General features: G+C 41.6%; 1 protein-coding gene and 1 non-coding gene across 16 annotated transcripts in view; one reads left to right on the top strand and one right to left on the bottom strand.

Moving 5' to 3' along the window:
- Nucleotides 1-21,101, top strand: part of LMO7 (LIM domain 7) — a 200,532-nt gene that overhangs the window by 95,566 nt on the left and 83,865 nt on the right. For all 15 annotated transcript variants that reach the window (XM_058670633.1, XM_058670637.1, XM_058670634.1 and 12 more), the window contains exon 4: nt 14,161-14,267. In XM_058670633.1, the coding sequence (XP_058526616.1) occupies nt 14,161-14,267 (107 nt within the window). The remainder of the gene's footprint in view (nt 1-14,160; nt 14,268-21,101) is intronic.
- LOC131481616 (U6 spliceosomal RNA) lies at nt 6,628-6,734 on the bottom strand. The gene has a single exon (XR_009246447.1). It is a non-coding gene; the product is annotated as a U6 spliceosomal RNA (small nuclear RNA).

Here is a 21,101-nt window from a genome sequence, read left to right as displayed (position 1 = left end):
GAAGCATTAATGGATGAGAATTATTAATGCACACTATAATTAACTTGTAGGGTTAAAAATTAATTGATCTCAAAATATCAGTGCAGCGTTTGAAAAGGATTGCATTGTGCAGGACAGTTTCCTTTCAGTAGACTTGGGGTGCCTTTCCAAAGGAAACTTTCAGTATTTGGAGATGGGGACAGTAAGTCAATAAGATTGATATGAAATCGAATGTGAGATGTGAAACTGGCACAAGGGCACTGGACACTTCATATAGCTTAGGCCAGGACTATCTCTTCTTCCCTAAAAATGCTTACCAAAGCCTTCACTGTGTGGTACGCTGTGTTCCTGGAACTCAGAATAAAGCACACAAGGCAGGGAAGGTTTCTTCTCTAGTGCTGACATTCCGTGGAGTATGAAGAGAGCGTGGTAAGGTGTATCTGTTCAGGGGCAGGGAAGAGAAGCTGCCACTGGTTATACTGAAATGAATGTGAATGGATAAAGCACATTGACAGGTGTGAAGTGTTGTAGAAAAGATGCTCAATGACCTCTGTTTCCTGTGTTGCCATTGACTTAGAGACCTGAGTTATGTGACGGTGAGTGAGCTGGGTGGGGAGCATGGGAATGATTGGGGGATTTCCAGACAGAAGGACACAGGGAGGACAGCAGGACCTGCAGGGATGGGAAGGCAGGTTCGTGAGGTGGCAAAAGCTCCATAAGCTTCGCTGAGGGGACCGCGTTTTGCTCCAGGTGTGATGAGCTGGCTGGGGGGACTTTGGGGATCAGTGTAACTGTTACTAGAAGTCTGTTGGCTGCCTTCTGTGATGGAAGCATGTGTCTGTGAATGTACTGAAGGCCACTTAATTGTTTACTTTAAACTGGTGAGGTTTGTACTGTATGAATTGTATCTCAAGGCAAACATTTGAAAAAAGATCACTGGTTATTAAGTAAAAAACAGGGCTGCTTTCCCTCAGACATTTTGTGCAGACAGGAGTGGAGTCTTTTCTTGGTCTCTTGTCTTCTCTCTGACATTTTCTTACTTGTCATTCAGTCCTTTAGATTGCCAGCCTTTTTTATTTATCTGCCTTAATTCCGGCAACATGTACATCATTGTAGCCTTGGTGGAGGTAAGATGGATAAGAGTGGAGGAGCAGACAATTGTGTCTAGATGAAATCTTAGCTGAGTAAAAATGTTTGATTTCAAGGAACGAAAATGATTAAATCCATGGAAACTTCACATGAGATTTTTGGTAATTTGCCTTGGAGATTTTATTTGCCCTATTTGGATAAAAAAAGGATGAGAAACGTGATCTAGTTTATGGATGTTGAGGCAATAAAGTATAGTTAATGAGCTGGGAATAAAAGTATGGAATTAAAAATGATCAGAATGGGCCCAAATGTTTAAAAGCATACTTATCAGGTAAAAACTTGTATTTTAGGTGAGAAACATCAATCACAAGAGTCTAGGGTAATTTTATATTAGCTACAAACTTAATCATATATGTCAAGCTTTCACCCACAATACCCCTTGATAGGATCCTCTTTTTCCATTTTGGCTCATGTAAATTGAACTCTATTTTCTTTTAAATTTGACCCTGTGTTCCTTTACAGCTCATAGGTCATTGCCTGTGGCAACTGAGTGTCAGTGAACAGTATAACTTAGATGCCACAAGAAGAAATACATAGGACTTGAGGCAGGCATTGTGGCACAGCAGGCTAAGCCACTGTGATGTCCATGTCTTACATTGGAGTGCTTGTTTCATTCTCAGCTACTCTACTTGTGAGCCCGCGTGCTGCCAGGGCAGCCAGTGAATGCCTTCAGTAGTTCAATCCTTGCCACCCAGCTCCTGGGGATGGAGTTCCTGGCTTCTTACTTTGGCCTGACCCAGACCTGGCAATTATAGCCACATGGGGAGAGAAGCAGCAGGTGGAAGATCTATTTTTCTCTCTCTCCCTCTGTCACCCTGCCTTTCAAATAAACATTTTTTTTTGCAAAAAGAAAACCACCGATGACTTGAAGAATGAGAAATGACCATTTAGCATATTGCTGTAAGTGGCAGTAAGAGAGTATTCTTTGTCCTCTTACAACCTGCACAGTAATCCTGTTATGCTCATGTTAAAAGATCGGTATTCTTAGCATTTGAATGTTGGTTAACTGTGTTGAGTTACAAATGTTTTATTTCATGGAGGAGGACCTACCACATGGGATCTGTTTTCAAGGAAGTGTGGTGTGGTTGGGGTTGTCCCTTGTCAGGTTGAAGAAAAGGAACTGCTCTCATGCAGGAGAGCTGAGTATGGGGTCAGCCAGCAATCAGATGGGATCTGTAGCATCTCTGATCCAGTCAGTGGACATTAAGATTAAGATGGAAGCTAAGAAAGGCAAGGGAATGAATTCCTTCCCTGACACCTTGGCAGTAGCCTGTTGAAACTGCTGTAGTAGGGGTCTTCACTGTAGGTAGTGAGTACGGCCATCCCCTGTGATGATTTCTGGCCTGGCTGCTCCACTTGTAATCCAGCTCACTAAAGGAGACAGCTCAAGTGATTGTTTCCCTGACACTCAAGTGGGAGACCTGGATGAAGTTCCTGGTTGCTGGATTCAGCTCGGCTCAGCTCAGCTGCAGCTGTTGTAGCCACTTGAAGAGTGAAACAGCAGGTAGAAGATCTCTGTAATTCTTCAAATAAGTAAACATTTAAAGGAATAAATTAAACTGGTTTCGGATTTGCAACCCTCCAATGCTGTAAGATAATGAAATGCCTTGTTTTATGCCACTCAGTTGTGGCATTTTATTGTAGTTTCTATAGGAAACTAGTGTAGTGGTTAGTGCACAGTTTTGAGTCAAACTGCTGGCTTTGAATCCCAGCTACACAACTGAATGTCTTAACCTTGAGCAAGTCACACAACTTCTCTAAACTATTTCCTCACGTGAAAAATGGGAACAATGAGACTCCACCATGTTTCTTGGCAAGAATTTGATCTGTGTAAAATGCTACAATGTGCTACCTAATGTATAGTAAGAACTCAGTGAAGTTTGGGAACTTGAGTATTGGGAGAGGGCAAATTAAGATATTAGAACCGAAGATGTCTCATGAGGAACATGAGACATCAAGGAAACAAGGCATGTGTGGAGAGAAGCTGTGTACTTGCAGGAGTATGTGGAGTGCATAAGGCAGGAGTGCCCCCAGGTTGCTTAGAAGGTCTACTGTGGGAAGGAGAGAGAGAAGTATGGGCTTGCATTATGGAGTTGGACTATGTAGGGTCAGGATTTACTGACCACGAGGCAGTCATTGGACTCGCCTGGCAGCCTCCTAGGCACCTGGTGCCTGGGCCTGGAAAAGCTTGGACCAGAGCTGATGCTCCAGGCACAGCGTGTGTAAAAGTGATTCTGAGAGCCGTGGGGGTGGATGTAGGAGAGGAGCCCCAGTTGTCAGCTGGCTCTGAAGTTCCCTGTGTGCAACTCCTTAAATATACTTTATTGATTCATAAAATACACATTTTTGCAGCCTCATGACATGTCTTTTTATTAAGATTTATTTTTATTGTAAAGTCAGATATACAGAGAAGAGGAGAGATAAAGATCTTCCTTCCGCTGATTCAGCCCCTTCAAGTGGCCACAACAGCTGGAACTGAGCTGATCCGAAGGCAGGAGCCTGGGGCCTCTTCTGATTCTGCCACGTGGGTGCAGGGTCTCAAGGCTTTGGGCTGACCTCTACTGCTTTCCCAGGCCACAAGCAGGGAGTTGGATGGGAAGTGACACAAGTAGCACAGGAATCAGAACCTGTATGGGATGCCAGTGCATGCAAGACCAGGACTTCAGCTACTAGGCGACCACGCTGGGCCCATGACATGTCTACATAAAACAATGACTTGTTTTACCTTGGGATGTAGAATTTGGATAACTCAGGAGCAGAACTGGTTAAGCATCTATTTCAGCATTTTTTAAGACTAGGTGAGTTTGGGTTACTTCGTTTTTGACGTAAGGTTTAATTTGATGAGTATCAGGCAAGGCTCTGATTTAATTGCTGCTGCAGTTTGACAAAGCCTGTTATTGCTTCTGTGTAGCTAATTGTAACCTGAGACCATGAAGCGTTTCAATAACTAGCCTTCCATCAGCAGGCTCAGCCCTCTTCCCCTGATTTGCTGCTGCCCAGACTTGCCAGTTCTGCCTAGCTTGGTCTGGCTTTGGTTCCTGCTCTGCCAGACCATGCTGGGGAAGAACTAGCTCACCATACTGCTGGCATCCTAACCTTGTCACGCATGATCCCTTGAGCCCTCTGTGCCTCTTGGCAGAGCCCTTAGACATTCCTAGTTTTTGACTCCTGTCTCTCCTTTGACATGTTGCCAAATTTCACTGCCCCTGGAAGCTTTAGCTTCCTTGCTGCCAGCTAATGAACATGACTCTGTGGAGAAACAGATACTGGAGGGCCATTCTGAAAGAACTGAGGAGTCTGGCGGCTCGTTTTCCTCACAAACAGGAGTTGTACCTGGTGGCTGTCAGTGTTTGCTGGACTCAAAGCACAGGTGTGTTACTTGGCATTCCATTTCTTATGAGCAAAGCTTTAAAACAGAGGCTGAACTCTCCAACAATAATAGAAGAATCTGTACCAGCTGTGAGCAGGTTGTGACTCAGCTGCTTTCTTAAGAAACCATGTGACTGTATGCAGATTTAGATCATTTTCATCACCTGCTACTTTGAAATTGCTTTAAAATGATTTCAAATGATCACATTCATATATGGTAAGAGTGGGAGTCAGATACTTTTGGTGGTGTCCTAATGGTGAGCTCTTAATCCCTAGCTGAATCAGCTGTACCCTGGAGAGAAATACTGCTTTACATTGCAGGTGATAAGAACATGCTCCTCACTTAAACACAAGTTTTGTGTATTGATTCAAAAGGCAGCATTACAGAAAGGCATATTAGCAGAAAGCTAGTATTAGCAGGATGTAAGTATCAGCTTAGCTCACTATGCCACAAAGCTTTCCTCGTTTTATTTACTAAAAAGTTTCTGAAAACTTGAGTCACTTGGGAAATCGTCAGTTTTATTATTATTATTATCATTTGATGATACATCTCCCCAATTCCCTCCCCCCACCTAGTTCCTCTATATCATTACTAATATATAGTTCTTCATACTCAGTCATATGTCCATCATTGCGGGCATGGACAATGGCAGAGAGTCCAGAATCCTATTGTCAAGATATAGTAAACAGTTTCATTGTAAGTCCATCTTTGGAAGCAGAAATGCATACTACACTGCATTCTCACATCTGGATGTTAGTCTCCATTTCAAAGCTACTGTACATCCCCTTAAATGAAACATCATAATACAAAATCAACAATAGAAAAATAGAAATTTACAATGCCATGAAGGTAAATGACATGTTACTAGATATGACAGTCTCCATTACACAGCTACTATACATCCCCTTAAATGAAGAGCCACAAAACAAAATCAATATCAGGGAGAAAAAAGAAATTAACACCATGAAGTTAAATGACATGCTATTAAATGACTAATGTGTAGCTGAAAAAATGAAAATCAAGAACCTTCTTGCAGAAAATGATGCTACTATATGATCTAGGAGTCAGTGAATGATTTAATCAGAAGAAAGTGTTTTGAAGAGATGAACTTTCAAACCTGCCCTACAAATGATACTTCAAGATGTTCTCTTGACAGAGAAGAGGAATAGCACTTACCAAAACCAAAGGCAAACAGGGAGAACATCCCAGTAAAATGACAACAGAAGACTAAACCAGTGAACAACCCATTCCTAAAATGACAGGACCAAAGTACTACCCATACATATTAAACTCTGAATGTAAATGGCTTATGCTCAATCAAGCATCATAGATTAGTAGACTGGATTAAAAAACAAAACCCATCTGTTTGTTGTTTGGAGGAAACACACTTCACCAACAAAGATCAGTGGAAACTGTATCGCATGGGTTTTGTTTTCTGTTGGTTTCATCTCTTCAATCCTCGGTTTGGAACTGTGATTTGGGAGGCCTGGGCTGAAGTTAGAGTTTTTATTTCTAACAGTTTTCCAGGTGAGGCCCATGACCGTACTGAGTCAGGGCAGCTGTCTCCAGCTGGCCTGTTTCAGTCATCTGCGGGAAGACCTCCTGGCAAGTCTCTTGATTTAGATATGGCTTACTCAGGGCTGCTGTCGGCAAATAATTGTAAAGCATGCATTCCTTTTCTTCAGTTGATGACTACTACTTCTAGATTGCTAACACATACCTGTTAATGTCTTTCGCATGAGCAATTCCAAGGATAGAGGAGGTAGAGCCATGGGGAAGCACACCATCAATAGAGAAGAATTGAGATCCCCATCTCTTTATCTTAGTGTACAGTGATGTGCATCAGTTTGTGTTCAGCTTCAGAGGGATTAACTACCCACTCTTTTATTGAAAAAAAAAAAACTTTTTTAAAGTACCCATAGGTTCTTTTAGGGAATACTGAGTCAGAGTAGTCATGACAATGGCATTTGGTTGATTGATGGAGCGAACTTCTGGGTGCTATCGTCTGGTAACAATGATTTAGGCAGGGTAAGGCCTTGGGTCACCGCTCTATTTTTCAGAATTAGTTACGACTTTAATTATTTTTCACCATGCCCTTTGTTAACCTTGCTTTTTTTTATTCATTAATTAAAAATATGGAACGCTTCACGAATTTGCGTGTCATCCTTGTGCAGGGACCATGCTAATCTTCTCTGTATTGTTCCAATTTTAGTATATGTGCTGCCGAAGTGAGCACGTTAACCTTGCTTTATGAGGAGTCCATTTTTATTTGAGAGTTTTTGAGCATACTCAGCAGATTTTTGTGGGAGACTGACTGGTTTGATCTTGGACATTTCCATATTTATTACATGAGAGCTTTGTGACATAAAATATTCCCACTGCACAGTGAGAGTCATCACACTTGAACACTAAAGGTTTTGTTTTTGGGTCCTGGAAGTAAAAATGAAAGTGGCTGTGGGCAGGCTAAGAGCCTGGAGTGGAATAGTATACTTGGTAAAGGGTTTAGACTTTTGAGTACTCTGACGCAATGTTCGAGAGAAAAACCTGGGTCATTATGCCAAATGTATATTAGACTATAAATGGAGAGTTTTGAAAAGGTCATTTGTGTTTTTAAAACATATTGGAGAAGGCACATTTTGAAAATGTGAGTGGATTTCACATAATATGAAATTGTTGAAAGTGAACATTCACTGGCATGGAGTATGTTCAGTGTTGTGCATAAGTAGTCTGTCACATGTATCGACAACACCATTCTGTCCATCAGTCAGTTTTTGGACGTTGAGTTATTTTGGCCTTTTGACTATTAATATGCATATGCATTTACTTGATTGAGACTCCCTCTTCAGTTCTTTAGTGTATTTACCTAATGAGAAGGTACCTTTGTAAAAAAATATATGGATTTATCTGTTTGGAAGTCATAGTTTCCCAAGATGGCTGTGGTGGCCAGTGTTGGATCAGGCCAAAACAAGGAGTCAGGAACTGCTTATAGGTCTCCTGTGTGGGTAGCAGGGGCCCAGGTACCTAGACCATCCACTGCTGCTTTTCCCAGGCCATCAGCAGGGAGCTGTATTAGAAGCACAGGAGCTGGTAACAAACTGGAGCCCATATTGTGCTGCTGGTATTGCAGGCAGTGGCTTTACCTTGTGTCCTACAACACCAGCCTCAAGAAGTTACTTTTTTTTTGAAGATTTATTTTACTTGAAACAGTTACAGAAAGAGAAGGAAGAACAGAGAGGTCTTCCATTTGTTTCACTCTACAAATGGCCACAATGACTGGAGCTGGGCTGATCTGGGGCTAGAAGCTTCCTCTGGGTCTCCCACATGGGTGGAAGGGCACAAGGACTTGAATCATCTTCTGCTCCTTCCCAGGCCATCAGCAGGGAGAAGGATCAGAAGTGGAGCTGCCAGGATTTGAACCAATACCCATATGAGATGCTGGAGCCCACTATGCCATGGTGCTGGCCCTGAGAAGATACTTTTTCAGTGGAAGGGAAAATGAGAGTGAGAGGGAATCTGAGGCTAAGAGGAAAATTGTAAAGTAACAGTAAGATGAGGGAGCTGTTGTGTCGACTGAGGGAAAGCTTTATAAATGACTAATAGGCATCGGAATGACTAATTCAACTTTGGGACCCTGACATTCTGTCCAGCTACTTTTATCCTGGATGAAAGAACATGTAAAACATGCTAACATAACATAAGAGGTTACTGAATAAGTGCCTGAAGGAAAGGTGAGTTGAATGATTTTGAAAGGGAAGATGTTAACAAGTCTTACCCTTGGGCCTGATGTTGGAATATTCATGCGGCCTCATGCTATTTTTTTCATAATTCCTTTCAGGATTTATAATGTCAATAGAGAAGAGGTGAGACTACATCGGAATGTATAATTGTGTTTGCTTAAAACTGGAAAATGTTGAGAGAAGATGGAATGCAACCCTTCACTTGTGCTCAGGAGAGTAAGAGAGCTACTTCTCTCTGGACTTCTGCTTCTAGGGTTCCTTAGCACTGGGCTGTGAGGGTGGGGGTGCTGTCTGCAGGGTGATGGGGGCTTGAGTAGGAGATGAACGCTGAAGAAGAGTTGCGATTTTCAGAATCCATGGACCGGTGGACGAGGCTGAGCTTCACTGTCGCTTGGTTACTCCATTGTCCCCTGGAGTTCGTAAGAATGCTGTTGCCTTTTTTTTGAATAGTGCCTGATTTTGATTCTCCCCTTTGGGTACTCTCTTCCCCTGTTTTGCGTAATGCTGTTCCCTTCTGCTTTTCCTCCATTTTTTTTTCTGGGTACTAGATTTCCTTTTACTTAACTCTTTTCTTTAACTTCCTGTTAAGTTCTGGGGTAGATCGTCAGTCCCTCATTTTGCATTTCCTAGGAGGGCTCTGCAACATCCTCAGATTCAGATACTAATGACATATACTCAGCTCCTTAAATCATATTCCAAGAACATGTATTAGTCATTGCTCAAATCCAGCTTACTGCCAGTTGAACATTTTTATGTGGACATCTGAAGCTTAATATCCGCAACAATTTTTTTACATCCCAAATCAATGACTATTCTGTATTCCTTATAAAATGAGTGCAGTGGCCAAATTCCGAAATAGTTCCAGTGGTTCATACCTTCTGAAAATTGTACCCAGTAGACTAGACATTCTAATGAAGAGACTTCAGGGTACTGAAATGCTGTATTGACTCTTTTTGTGATTTATACTGAAATATAAAATGAAAAAGGGAAGGGTGACAAACATGAGGGATAGGGGACACAGGAATTGTTCCCTGGTATTGAAAATGTCAGCCTCTTTAGTCAATAAGTGATGCTAGTATGGGGAAATGATTACATTGGAGATCAGTTTCAAGGTGTTGGCAGGACAAAAAAGGGCTACAGGTAAAGTTGAGGGTGTGGCTGTAAAATTCGCTGAGTTCCTAGAAAAATCCAAGGTGGTGCCTTGGAGATCCATCTACTCCAGCATTAGGACTTGTAAGAAGCTATGGAGTGTTATTGCTGACTCATCTTAGAAGACCAAAGAGAGCTGGGCTTCCCTCAAAGAGCTTTTAGATGTGGATTATGTTAAATGGAATGAACCCCAATAAGCATCAGAAAATCTATACCTTCTTTGAGAGATGGTGTGGGTTATGTTTAATGGAATGAACCCCAATAAGTTTCAAAGAAAATTTGTACCTTCTTTGAGAGATTTGTGCTTGGGTTTGTGGAAACACTGCCAACTCAGACCTAGAGAATTACAAGATTAGTTGCCCAAAATTTCTAGGGAAAGGATAGAATGAAGTTTGAAAACACTGCAGAGCTGCAAGCATAGGCTGCTTTCAAGAAAAATGGGAAATAATGTGTAGGGTGGACCATGAGTCCTGAGGGTGGAGCCAAAAACTGTGAAGTGTTTGCTGGCATTGAGTCCCAGTGAAGGAACCGCCAAGCTGTCCTTTGCAGGATATCCGGATTTCTGTAATCAATGACTCCTGTGGGCCTTTCATTTGTCTACACTTTGACAAGAGTGTATATGGTGGTTAACATCCACGTGTTCTGCCACTGTGTGTTAGGGAGTCTGGGGGAAGGTAACCTGTTTTTTGAGCTTACGGATACTCAAAATTAAATGGAATAAGTACTCAAGGACTATACTTAGGGAATTATGCCTGAGGCATCTCATTTATACCTCATCTGACTTAAGTGATGAGATTCTGGACTTGGAGCTCACTTTATAAAGGGATGACAGTTTGGGCCTTGGGGAAATAGTCTGTGGACTTTGCATATGGGCAGGATGTGAGTTATTGTGATACAGAGTGATTGACTGTGGTTATCAGTCACCAAGAAGGCCTCCATACCCTCCATAGACGGGGCTGACCTGTCTAATAGGTTATTGAGGAAATGATGGAGCATGACTTCAGAAGGGAGGTCGTCAAACATTGCAGCTTCCTTCTTGACGTGTCTTGGATCACTTCCTTCATCGTCAAGGAGCCCTTCTGAAATGTCCGTTTGGTAAAGGGCTCAGACTTGGAGTCAACAATGAGACCTGATTGGCCTGCCATGTGAGCCCAGGAAAGCCTTCAGACACACCACACCATGATAGTGGCTAATACCTTGATTGAGACCAGGTGAGTGCTTCTTCAAGTCAGGACCATGCAGCCAAGAGCACTCCCAAATTCCTGACCTTCACAGACTGGAACCATAAATAACTGTTGCATGAAGCTGCTCAGTTATAGGATGATTTGTTACTCTGCAAAAGATAATAGCAGTTGCCATATGAATTAAAAATCCCAAGAACCTTTGTGAATATTTATGGCTTCCTTGTTGTACCTGATTTAGGTTAAAAATTTAAAAGTTTATGGAAAAATTAAGTTTATTTTGCTGCAAAAATTCTGAAATTTTTGTACATTTTTTGTCATGCATTTCCATGAACTTTCTGAAGACTGTGCTGCTGTTGTGATTACTAACCATATTTTTCTCTCCCTGTCCCTAGACTCCGTAGCTGTTATGACTGCTCAGGGGTAGAGAGGAGTTTGGAGAAAATAGGAAGATTCTTAAATAATCCTCTGTATTTATTTATATATTGTGTGACTATTTGTAGTCACAGTAAACAAATTTAAAATTGAAAGAGCTATATTGCATATTTTTAAGATTCAGTGTTATTTTGGATTTGTTTCTGAGAAACCACTTTTGGTCATGAAAGTGCAGGCCTTACAGATGTTTCTGGTTGACTTTTGACTTTAAGCATTTAATGCAAGTTGAACCATGACACATTTGTGTGATGGGTTGGACCAGGGAGGGTAAAACTTCCCTTCCCTTACAGAGAGGAGTGTGTGTCCATGGTATTGGGTTATAGATCCAAAAACTGCTCATTTCACAGAGGAGGAAAATGGGGCCAGTCTTTCCAAAGCCAAATAAATGGTTGGTGGCAGAGCAGCCTTAGAGTCCTGGCTGCCAGTCCAATTAAGTAAGATTTGTTTCAGATTGTCCTTTATTTCTACCTTACTTGTTTCTTGTCTTCATTTGTTTTGTTTTTTGCTGTTTTCAAGGAAAAAAAAATGGTTTCACTGAATGAACACTGAAAGCTTCCCTTTTAATTGGTTTTGCTGGGTGTGGTATCTTTAACAGACGTGAAAATGTTTGTATATCCCTCTGGGCACTTCTCTGGCTAAGGCTTTTGAAATTACAAAAAATAAATTACCAGTGGGCTTGAGTCCAGTATTCATGATGTAATTTACAGTGATGTCGGTACAACCCATGCCTGCTGCGTTGCCCATGTGTGACTTGTTTACAATTTTTCTAGTTTAGGTGAGTTTATAATTTAGCTATTTAAAAGATTTTTTGTTAAAAATGTAGGCTTTAAGACTAAAATTAAGTCTTTGTTTTTCTTGCAGTTTCTCTGATTTAGTCACTTTTGATCTTAAGTGGTTTTTCTCTACTTAGATGAGTTTTGAAGAGTATCACTCTATTTTTCCTTATCAACCTGTACATATTTGTTACCTTGGTGAATGCTATTATGAATGTATAAAATATGTGAAAAATTGTTTTAGCTGCCAGTTCAGTAAGTTTGCCCTTGGTTTAAAGTGTTACAAAATATTAAAACAAACATCTAGTATGAAATAGAATTGAGGGGAAACTCCTAATGGTGTACATTTCTTTCTTTTGACACCTATAGAATTTTGTGCACTGGTCGTCCAAACCATTTGTTTTCTGTATCTCAGGTGGCCAGTTTAGAACCATTAATTGTTCTCATTTGGTAATTACAGATAGTATAGTTTTTTGGAATTGTGAATTTCAGGGACAGCTCTGTAACCGTAGTGGGTTAAGGCATTGCCTGCGGTACTGGTATCCATTTGGATGCTGGTTCAAGTCTTGGCTGCCCCATTTCAAATCCAGCTCCCTGCCTGTGGCCTGGGGAAGCAGCCCCTGCACCCTTGTGGGAGATTGAGGAAGTGCCTGGCGCAGCCCCAGCACCAGCCCCAGCTTTTGCAGATGTTTGGGGTGTGAACCAGTGGATGGAAGACTTTCTCTCTCTCGCTCTGTTTCTCTTTCTCTCTGTCCACATATGTATGTGTGTATGCGTGTATCTTTTAAAAAAAAAGAAATTTTAAGTTTCACAATTCCTGGAATTTTGCCAGTAAATTCATTCTGCTTATTCTATGTGAAGTCTGAGTGAAGTTAAGACACCTCTTCATTGAGCTGCTGAACTTTGGACTTAATGAATGTCTTTACTCCTTGACTTCTTATTTCAATGATTGGTGGATCTGAGCCAACAGCACGGTGGTTCAGGTTGCTTTTTGTTGAAAGCACCTTCCTCCTCCCAGCCTGGCACTGTGCTGTTAATGTTTTGTCTTTCCCTAGCAGTTAGAGTTGCACTCTCATGCCTCACTTTCTCTGGCTGTTCACTGGGATACCACCACTCCCACCTCCCCAGACTTCCTCTCCCCATCCCTGAGTCAAAGCTGTGGCATTTAGCCTCCTCCTCTTTTTCTAATCATTGCCTCCCACTTTCCCATTTCACCCCAACTTTCTTCTTTCTCAGCATAGAGAAAAAGAGTACTTTGCCTTTGTCCCAATGGCAGAGTGTCAGCTGATCCTAAGGAAGCTCTCTAGGACTTGCATGCAGACGTGGTGTTGCCAGTGTGCTTAAGAGAGCAATGTCTGTTGGAGTGTGGTGAGAACGTTCACTTAGTCGAGAGCCCTGGCTCAGTGGGGAGTGGGAGTCTGCGGTCCTCACAAACTCAGCCTCTGAAAATGTTTCCTTTAAGAGTAATAAAGAGCATTCTGGTAACTCTGTGTGTGTGTGTGTGTGTGTGTGTGTGTGTGTGTGTGTGTGTGTGTGTGAGAGAGAGAGAGAGAGAGAGAGAGAGAGAGAGAGAGAGAGAAGGAAAGAAATGCAGCTTACTATAAATAGAATATCGTGGTTCAGGTTCATCCAGCAGTTTACATTAACGAGAAGTGCTTGTTTGTGAATGGAGGATTTCGGTTTTGAAACTAGATACATGGGCAACCTTGGGAGGTGGGAGATAGATTTTCAGTTTTTGGAGGCGGTTCCTGCGGCAGGTGCAGGGGAGTTAGTAACGTGCCACTCCTGAACTCAGTGAGTTAGCCAATGAACACTGGGCTTGGTCTTGTGGTCTGGTTTCCCTGTCTGTCAAGAGCTGGCTCAGCAACCAAGCCCAGATTCCAGGTGTGGTATTCCACAGTCGTTCTGTAATTTGTAATCATAGAAACAGAATGTGCCGCCTCTTATTTCTTCCCTGCCAACAGTTTCTGGGTGGGTGAATGTCAGTAACCAGAGTTATTTTTAAAGAGGAGAGGTGAAGCTTGCCGTGCGAACTGGGCGTTTGTTTGCAGAACGAAGCTGACATCAAAGTGTAGATTACTGCTCAGTGGCTAGGAGCTTGTCCTGTAACAGGTAATGTTTAACGTGCGAGTCACAAAGATCACAGAAGCAGTGTATGCCCGGGCATAAGACAGCAGCACCGTTTAGGGTCTGGAAGACAAAGACGTTATATGCCCGGGTGTTTTAATTTTTATTCCAATATGTGAATATATTCGTCTTGGTTTCACTGCCTTGTCGTTTGCTGGCTGTGATTGGACTTTGGAGCTCGGAAGTTATATCATAAAAAATTTGTAACCTTTGTGTGAGAGCACTCGGCTAAGGCAGTCACTTTCCAAATCTCTTTGCAGGATAACATCAGCGTTTTTTTGAAAGCTTGTGAACAGCTTGGATTGAAAGAAGCCCAGCTTTTCCATCCTGGGGATCTGCAGGATTTATCCAATCGAGTCACTGTGAAGTAAGTCGCTCTGGTTTGTTATATATTTTTAAACTTACTGCTTGTAGCTTGAGGGAAGAGAATCGCTGAGAGTTCGTGACTATAGAAAGCTCGCTCTTCTCTGTCTTTTCTCTAAGCTCATTCCAAAATAGACTGAAAAATGGCTCAGGGCTGTGAACCTGAAGCTATCTGTAATGTCAGCTCACATGTCAGGGTCTTATTGTGATTGTCTAGGTGTCAGACATAGTAGTTCATATTTTAATGGTTGGGTAATGTCGTTGTGTTTGGTTGCTAATGGTGAGGCTGATCATTATTGATACAAAAGTGAATTTAGAGATCATTTTCAATGTGTAAAGTGAGAGTTGCTGTAGAATAGATTTTTACAGATCTGGATTTAAGACCTGCTTATAAAAATAAGTCCATTGCCTCGATCAAGGAGGCTTTCTGAATATTCAGGAGGCAATAACCCAGACCTTTGTGTAGCACCCTAGTGACCTAGTCGGTTTTCAACAGTGAACTGTTTTCCTTGATTTTATTAGCACAGGACAGAGGAGAAAGTGAAAATAGGGAAGGGAGCACATACCCAGGTGTACCACTGGATTTCAATGGAAAATACTGCTTGTGAAAGAATACATGGATTCAGGAAATGTGGCTTTAAGTTCTTGGGAGACTACCTCCCACCTTACCCCATAAATCTAATTTGTTTTCAGAAAATAATTAATGAACTCATAGATGTGACAGGAAAACTATTTGATTTTATAATAATGGCGGCTTCCTTATCGTGATGACTCTCAACCTTAGTTAACGAGTTTCCAAGGGAGCAAATAAGCACCTTATTCTGTCTCTAAGGAAACATCAGTTTTTACCATCTTAGAGACTTATTTACATTGTCAATATTCCCATGTATTGCCTGTCATAGTTTTTTTTTTAAACTGTAAAAATATGAACTGTGGCCATTTTTGTCATGAAAAATAATCATCTGTGTTCATAAATCTTTGGCAACATAGAATGTCTTCCAAGTAGAACAACTGGAAAAGCCCAGATATATGAAGGTATATCTAGAATGAAAATGTATTGAAGAGCCTAGTGATGTATGGTTTCCACTGAGCAGACAGTTTTGGACCTGTCTGATTTTGGCCCTGTTGAACAAACTTGGCACACTCTAACAATATGTGGCTGTCAGCCACGAGAGTTTTTTTCTGATTATTCGAAAGACAATTGAGGGATCCTAAGGTTCACAGCCACAATGAAATGTTTGCTTCTGCAGTGTTTGAAGTCATGTTTTAGTCTACTTGAAAATGACATGTTTAGATGTGTTTGTCTGACTTTTCCCAATCAGCGCATGTGTACGCTCTGTTTGATGAGCACAGAGACTTCAGACATTGAAGGTTGTCTTTTCCTGAAATTGCTGATATCTCTCAGGACTCGCTGTGTTTCCCTCCACAATCAGGCTCTATTCTGAAACTCCCTAACCTGTGCTTGAGTTAAGCAAAATGGGTGTTGGTTTACCAGTTCCAAGAGTGCTATGACAAAGCTTGTCATGAGCCATTGGTCAGAAATGCTTAAGGAAAAAAAAAGTTGGTGTCTTGAGTCAGCCTTCAGTGAAATTAAATTCCTAACAAACTGAAACTGGGAGGTCACGCTGCTAGAGCTGTAGTCAAGAAGTATGCAGAACAACTTGTTTCAGGGGTGACTGCAAGCCGGTCCCAGCAAGGTGTGCCTGAATGAGGATCTTGATTTTGCTTATGAACATTTCCCCTGAAAAGTCTGTCATGCTGAACCGATGAATAGTGGCACCGGATCCTGGGTCTGCCTCCCTGGGAAGCCCTGGAATCCCTCTGATGGCACACAAGGAAGCTAGCAAATGCGTGGGAGTTGAATGTGTTGGCTAATTGCTAATCTCTAATTCCCTGAGATAGTGGTCAGGAAAGGAAAGGGGTAAAAATTGCTCACTAAATAGTCATGCATTTCTGAGTTGTAAGTTGTTGTCCTCATATAGTGTGCAGACTCCTGAAGGTCAAAAATCTTACTCTTCTGTTACCTGAAGAAACTTACTTCAGTGAGATGAACACTTCTACCTGGAGGCAGTTGGTCCCCTCTGGAGCCTCTGTCATTGCTGGAGCTGTGGGTGCTGCAGGCATCCAGTGAGTCAGGATGATGCCGAGTACTCTCTAATGCACAGGACAGCTCCTCACCTCCAAGAATTTTCCTGCTCCAACTATTTATAGTGCTGGGATTGGGAAACACTGGCATAGATTTAGAATTCTTAACTTCCTCTCTGCCAGCAAAATAGTCATGTGGAAATGAAAGATACTGACTCTAACAGACTTTTAACATTCTGCTAAAGTGTAAACCATTTACTTATGTAACAGGTTATCCATTTTCTTGTTAGTGTGTTTAAATAGGAAGACTCGTTGTAATTTGTCCTATGACATGAGTAGTTTGAGAATATTTTTGCTCATCTGTATACATTGAATTTATCAAGCAATGTGGCAGAATATTTGGTTATTTTAAATACTTGATTGTGAATTAGTTGCTCAAATGCATCTATTAGCACAAGGAGCTGTTGTTGGCCTTGTTGCCAGTACAACCTAAGCATAGTGTTCTTAGAGCTGACATCTTCCTCCAGGTTGGTGAATATGGGGGCTTTCATTAATGGGGCTAGCAGTGACACATTCATGGTTGACATGTGGTACTGGCATCAGAAGTAACATCAGTTCAATAACTTACTACTGAATTATTTCTATCATTTGGAATCAAACTATAATGGTCTTACCAAGAGTTTTCTGGCAACGTGAAGTTTACAATTTTTATTTACAGTAAAAAAATGTTTTACTAGTCAAACAGAACTGGAATATATCTTATACTTCTGGAATGGATGCGTCATCTAGGTTTTTGAGTTATTTGCAGAAAGTAATGGTTCCAATTTTTCCAAGTATGTTGGAATTATTTCATTTATTTAAAGATTGTATGTTCAAAGTGAGCTGACAGCTTTTATTTCGATGTTCTTGATTTCCCGTGTGGAATCTATCTTTATATATTTCTTCAGAAGACCATTAAGTAAATTGTGACTTTGCTGAATTGAACCGCGACACTGAACTTGCTTTACTGTTAACCACTGGTCGGAAATCCACACAAGTGTTAGAGGCATTCCTGATCTGCTGCAAGGAGGCGCCAGGTTTCCCATGGAGTTCTTCTGAGCACACCTGTAATGAAAGAACTAGGGGAGTGAACCAGTGGCCATGCCAACAGGCCACTGCATCCTGGAGAGTTCTAGCAGCAGGTGTCATGATCTCTATGTTGGAACCTGGGCAGTTAGTGGCACAGAACAATTGTTTGTAGTATGGGGTAACTTAACAAAATAACCTGGGAGTCCTGTATTTGAGGACTCAGTTGGAAGAAGGGTAGGTGTTAATTTTGTATTTCTGTTGATTTGAATCAGAAACAAATGCTGTAATCAACTGACATATCAAATGTTTAAAGCTGAGAATCTGAACAGATTGTAGACATGTTTCTTTTCTCCACCCCCTTACCGTGCTGATCTAGTTTTTAGCATTTCTTTAGATACATTCTGTTCATAATAGAATTACAGGATGGCAGTGCTTTTGAACATAGTATTCCAGTCAAGAAATATGTTATTTTCTAGTGTGAATTTCATCATTATTTGCACTATTAGTGTTTTTAGGTGTAAAATATAATTTTAGGCATTGCTGTTGATTGAGCCTTTTTTTTTTTTTGGTAAATGTCTCTCAGAGATCTTCATTTTTCACAGCTAGTTGCCTAGGGAACAATAATTGAAAGAAAAGTTAGTATTAAAATGTTTCTATCATGAAAATAAGACTCAAATGAATATTTGAAGACTTGACTTCTCTCTACAGCTTCAGAAGAGTGTTTGATTTTTGTGGCAGTATTGTGAAGTCATTTCTTAGGAATCAAGTTCCCAGATGGTGCCTTTTTTTTTTTTAAATCAGTCTGCCAAACTGTGCTGGAGGGGTGTGTGGTGTGTGTGTGTGTGTTTAGGAGTTACTCATCTAAGTAGAAATTACCTACTTTGTATTATTCTGTTATTTTCTGTTTTAAACCTGATTTTTCATGTATTTGCTTGTGTCTTTCCAAATGAGTCATAGAACATCTTAATCTTTTTATAACAAGCTTAATGATTTCTAAACTTGGATCAGTAACCTGAGCATGGTGTCTTCCACCTGTCACTCATGTTACTATTTTAAAACATTCCTTTTCTGCTGATGTATTAGAATAAAACAGAGGAAGTCCCCCCCACCCCTGTCTAAATTTCTATCGCATCCAGCCATTCTGTGAGGGTAGGCACTTATCTAGAAGGGGTATTAATTTTTCTACATTTCTCAGGTAGTGATTAGCAAAAATGGATAGCCAAGTTCATAAATGTTTTCATCAGAGTTTGAATTTCTAAGAGTCCAAGCTGCAGAGAAAAGTTGTGAGATATGAAATAGATCTTATATTGGAAGAAACAAGGAAATAATTAGGAGTTTCATCTGAGGCTATTTCTGTTTCTAGTTAATTTCTTCCTCAGTTGCCTGTGTTTCTGCCTGTCAGCTCTCCTTTCTTCGCTTTCCATGCCCAGAAATACAAAAATACAGAAGGGACATGTACCTCTACCTCTCTGGAGGTAACTTGAACAAGGTGTTCTTGAAAGAGTTCCTGTTGGGCCTGACATGATATTTCAGTGGCTAAATTTTTACGTTTCTTGCGCTAGTACCCTATGTGGATACTGGTTTGTGTTCCGGCTGCTCCATTTTCCATCCAGCTCCCTGTCTGTGGCCTAGCACAGTAGAGGATGGCCCAAAGGCTTAGAAACCTGCACCTGCATGGGATACCTGAAACAAAATCATAGCTGTTGGCTTCTGATTGGTTCAGCTCTGGCCATTGTGGCCGCTGAAGGAGTGAACCAGGTGGAAAGAAGACCTCTCTGTCTCTCCTTCTGGTGCTGTAAAAGCTGCCCTTCCGATAAAAGTAAATATCTTTTAAAAGATGGTAACATCTTTTATTTAAGGAGTTCTTCTTTGTGGATATGATGCCTTTGTTTTGTAGCAGTACCTTTTGAAGGGATAAAAGATATCCTATGTCTGTTGAAGAGATGTTTCTGTCTTCCCAGTTATTATCTATAGGGCTTCCTATTTTGAATTAATCCCACTTTATTGTTAAATTTAATTTATTTTTTATAATCTTAGTTGATTAAGGTTCAAAGGGTCAAGGGCTACAGGAAAGTGGGTAAGACCATTGTTTCCACACTAATATCATCATTTTATCTCTATATCTGGGGTCAGGGGAGTAACAAAGGGAGAAGCCCCATCCAGCTTCCCACCCATCCCAGGTCCCCGATGTGAGGCATGCTCTGAGGGTCCTTTTCAAGCAGTACTGATAGTGCAACAATTCTGAATTGCTGCCAAGCTCGCTGTTCCAATCGTGATGAAATCTACTCAGAATTTACTGGCTGACATAGTCTCTTCATGGTTGGGGTTCTGAGATCAGCAGTTCACTAGGAGGGATCTCCAAGAAACTTTGAGGTGATCCCAGACCTGATTCTTGTGTGTGCGTTCCAGTACAGGGTCCAGCACCATCGGTATCGGTCGCCCCATTCAGCTGATGCACATGCTGGTTGTTGTAATTGCTGGGTCAGTTCTGTTTCCAGCCTTGTCTTCGACACGAACCAGTGGGTGTTGCAGTCCAGCCCGATCCTGCCCACTTCATACTTGGCCCTCACGCAAACCAATGGGAGCTGCAGCCTAGTTGGGGTGACTCCCCATAACCCCCACCAGGCCTGCCGCTACCCTGGTTTCCATGCATGCCAGTATGTACCTCAGACTTGTTCAGTCTGTTCTACATCCCATTTAGCTCTGGTATTTGTCAATGGGCATTGAAGCCTAGGTCAACCCAACCAACCCTATTATCCGGTCCACACATATACTGGTGGGTGCCTTTCTGTCTAGCCACCCCTGCCCCTGTCCTGGTTTTCGTTCTCTCTAGTGGGAGTGGTAACCCAAGAGGGAGGTGTCCACTATTTCCCCAATAGACCACTCCCACTCCTGGATTATGCACTCTCCAGGTGGTTCTGGATTTTAACTTGACAGATTTAGCTCCCAGTGCCAGCCTCTGTCAGCTGACTCTGTGACAAAGCCCAGTCAGCCCTCACCCACTCTAATTTTTGCTTGCACCAGTCAGAACAGTCAGCCCAGCCTGACTTTTCCCTGAATTAATCCCACTTTAAAATTAACACACGGGCCTGGCTTGGTGGCCTAGCAGCTAAGCTCCTCGCCTCGAATGCACCGGGATCACATATGGGCATCGGTTCTAATCCCAGTTACTCCACTTCCCATCCAGCTTCCTGTTTGTGGCCTGGGAAAGTAGTTGAGGACGGCCCAACACTTTGGGGCCCTGTACCCGCATGGGCTCCTGGCTCCAGATTGGCGCAGCACCAGCCCTTGGGGAGTGAATCGTTGGATGGAAGATCTTCCTTTCTGCTTCTCCTCTCTGTATATCTGAATTTGCATTAAAAATAAATAAATCTTAAGAAAAAATAACATACACTGTCACATTTGTAGTCTCCTCAGCTGATTTTGAAAATGTGAGCTTCATCAGTAATTTGAAATATTAAGCATTATTTTTGCATTTCATCTTTTATTCTGAGCTGATTTAAATGATCATTTGTGTGATAGTGGCGTAAGTGTTGTTGGAATATGTGCTTAAATCTGTGGAGCTACCGACTAGGAGATGGCACTGAATCCAGTTAAGAGGAAACTTTAGCCTATGTGAGTTGTTCACTTACCTCCCATGTAAGAAACTTTGATTCTGTATCTTCAGTGTGGATTGCACTTACAC

Source organism: Ochotona princeps, chromosome 12, assembly GCF_030435755.1.
Source record: "Ochotona princeps isolate mOchPri1 chromosome 12, mOchPri1.hap1, whole genome shotgun sequence".
NCBI lineage: Eukaryota > Metazoa > Chordata > Mammalia > Lagomorpha > Ochotonidae > Ochotona > Ochotona princeps.
This window is presented reverse-complemented; position numbering and strand designations above follow the sequence as displayed.